Source organism: Salpingoeca rosetta, assembly GCF_000188695.1.
Source record: "Salpingoeca rosetta unplaced genomic scaffold supercont1.36, whole genome shotgun sequence".
In the NCBI taxonomy this organism is placed as follows: Eukaryota; class Choanoflagellata; order Craspedida; family Salpingoecidae; genus Salpingoeca; species Salpingoeca rosetta.
Window position 1 is genome coordinate 278,046 of NW_004754898.1, and position 2,418 is coordinate 280,463.

Sequence of the window (2,418 nt, forward strand, 5' to 3'; positions counted from 1 at the left end):
AGTGAGTGAGTGAGTGAGTGAGTGAGTAAGTGAGTGAGTGAGTGAGTGTGTGAGTAAGTGAGTGAGTGAGTGAGTGAGTGAGTGAGTGAGTGAGTGAGTGAGTGAGTGAGTGAGTGAGTGAGTGAGTGAGTGAGTGCGTGTGTGAGTGTGTGAGTCAGTGTGTGCGTGTGAGTCAGTGAGTGGGCTTGTGAATACCAACACGCACCAATATCACCTGCCTGTGGTTGTGAGCACACGTGCACCCCATGTTGCACTCAAACAGCTGCAACACGAATGGCATCAGGTGGCGACAGCAATCACGGCTCACAACGCTTCATCTCACCCACCTGATACTACGGGTGTATTCCCGCCACTTTTCTTGCGCGTGTTCAATCGCCGCATCTCTCTCAACCGCTCGCCGTCGCACTTCTTCCTCTTGCCTGCAGGCACGACAAAAATAAACGACAACAAATATGCCAACACATATGTGGAATGAGTGCGTGCGTGCGTGTGTGCGAGCGTGCGTGTGTGTGCGTGTGTGGGATTGATGTGCGACTCCGGCGTTGCGAAAGGAAGAAGAAGACGAAGAGAGCGAGTGTTCATGTGCGAGGTGTCGTGAGTGAGCACAGCACGGCTGCAATTGAGACAAGCCGCGAGCATCACGTGTATGACGCACGCTTTCTTGTCCTCCATCTTGCGGACGTTGATTCCCTGCAGAGTGAAAATGCGGCGCCAGCGTGAGAGGCGGAAGAACGCGCGAGTAAAAGAAGTTCGGAGGAAGCAAGCGAGCATCACCTTCACCCACACGCACACAAACAAACAAACAAACAAACAAACAAACAAACAAACAAACAAACAGACAAACAGACAAACAAACAAACAAACAAACAACCAAACAAACAAACACGCAGAGCTCAACAAAACACAACGCACCGCCATGCGTCTCTCCTCGTCGGAGACGCGTTTGTTGTCCAGCAGTCGCAGCGATGGCAGTGCCGTCACCGCCTGCTCCCTGTACATTTGTGCGCCCGTCACCTCTGCGTTGCCGTCGAGCGACAGCTCCGCGATGGCGCCGTGCCCGACGATGCCTGCAAGCAACGATGCGAAGAAGCAGCAACGTTGAGGCACATGAGGTGCGTGTGTGTGCGTGCGTGTGTGTGATTGTGTGAAAGTGTGTGTGTATGATTGTGTGAAAGTGTGCGACAGTAGTGCGGGAGAAGCGGTGTGTGACAGTAGTGCGTGCAAGTGCGCTAATAAGAACAACCGCCATCACCACCACCGCCCATCGCTGCAGCGCGCATCCAAAGTGTGCCCGACCCTTTGTTGAGCGGAGGAGGTTGTCGCTGAGGAAGAGGCGTTGCAAGTGCGGCGCCGAGTGCACCAGATCAATGCAGTGCTGGATCTGATTGTTGGTGATGGCGATGATGGTCGTGTTGGTGGATGGAATGGCGGAGGGGGGGGGGGCGCGTTGGAAGTGGGGTTGGTGGTGGTGTGAGAGGAGAAGAAGGCGTGGTGAGGTCAGTAACACGCAATAGCACTGTGTGCAGTGCGTCCGTGTGTCACCTGGTTCCTGCTGATGTTGAGTTCGACAAGAGATGCGAGACCGGCAAGCGGAGACATCTGAACAGAACAGCAATCAGCAGAGCGGGGTGGCGGTGACGTGTGGGTGGGATGGATGTGATGACAGCAAGCATGTGGAGCGACGTGCACAGCAGCTTGCAATGGAACACACAGGCAGGTAGATAGGCACACAGACACATACACACATACACAGACACACAGACACACAGCACATACACACATACACAGACACACAGCACATACACATACACAGACACACAGACACGCGTATACACACCAACAAACAAGCAAAACAAACAAACAAACAAACAAACAAACAAACAAACAAACACACACGCACACACATACACACATCCTTGATGAGATTTGATGCGAGATTAAGGACGCGGAGAGAGCGGAGATGCGCGATGCCGGCCGTTGTCGTGATGGCGTTTCCGTGCAGATCCAGAACATCAAGATGCACAAGCGCTGCTCAAGGGGAAAGGCGTGTTTGTTGGTGCACGTGCATGTGTGTGTGTGTGTGTGTGTGTGTGTGTGTGTGTGTGTGTGTGTGTGTGTGTGTGGATGTGTGGCCTAGCCAGACACACATGCGTCTTTCCCATTCCCCCCCCCCTCATCCCAAATCCCGACACACCACCGCCGCCACCACCAGCATCATCATGTGTGTGTCACCTTCGATGCCGGCGAGCGATGAGATTGAGTTTCGCCCGAGCATGAGCACGCGCAACGAGCGAAGGCGCTCCAGCCCAGAGATGCGCTGACGGTGACGACGACGACGACGACGATGGTCGTGGTGGTGGTGATGGTGGTGGTGGTGATGAGGGGCATGGAGTGTGTGTGTGTGTGTTTATGCGTGTG

At 54.2% G+C, this 2,418-nt stretch overlaps 1 protein-coding gene across 1 annotated transcript in view; it reads right to left on the bottom strand.

Annotated features, from left to right (window-relative positions):
- Positions 1-313: 313 nt before the first annotated feature.
- The window catches only part of PTSG_10334 (uncharacterized protein), a gene marked incomplete at its 3' end in the record, with an annotated part of 5,551 nt that continues 3,446 nt past the window's right edge, over positions 314-2,418 (bottom strand). The window contains exons 8-14 of the mRNA XM_004988326.1: positions 2,233-2,317; positions 1,913-2,028; positions 1,543-1,599; positions 1,297-1,381; positions 913-1,067; positions 656-690; positions 314-419 (exon numbers count right to left, since the gene is read on the bottom strand). Coding sequence (XP_004988383.1) covers positions 314-419; positions 656-690; positions 913-1,067; positions 1,297-1,381; positions 1,543-1,599; positions 1,913-2,028; positions 2,233-2,317 — 639 coding nt within the window. The remainder of the gene's footprint in view (positions 420-655; positions 691-912; positions 1,068-1,296; positions 1,382-1,542; positions 1,600-1,912; positions 2,029-2,232; positions 2,318-2,418) is intronic.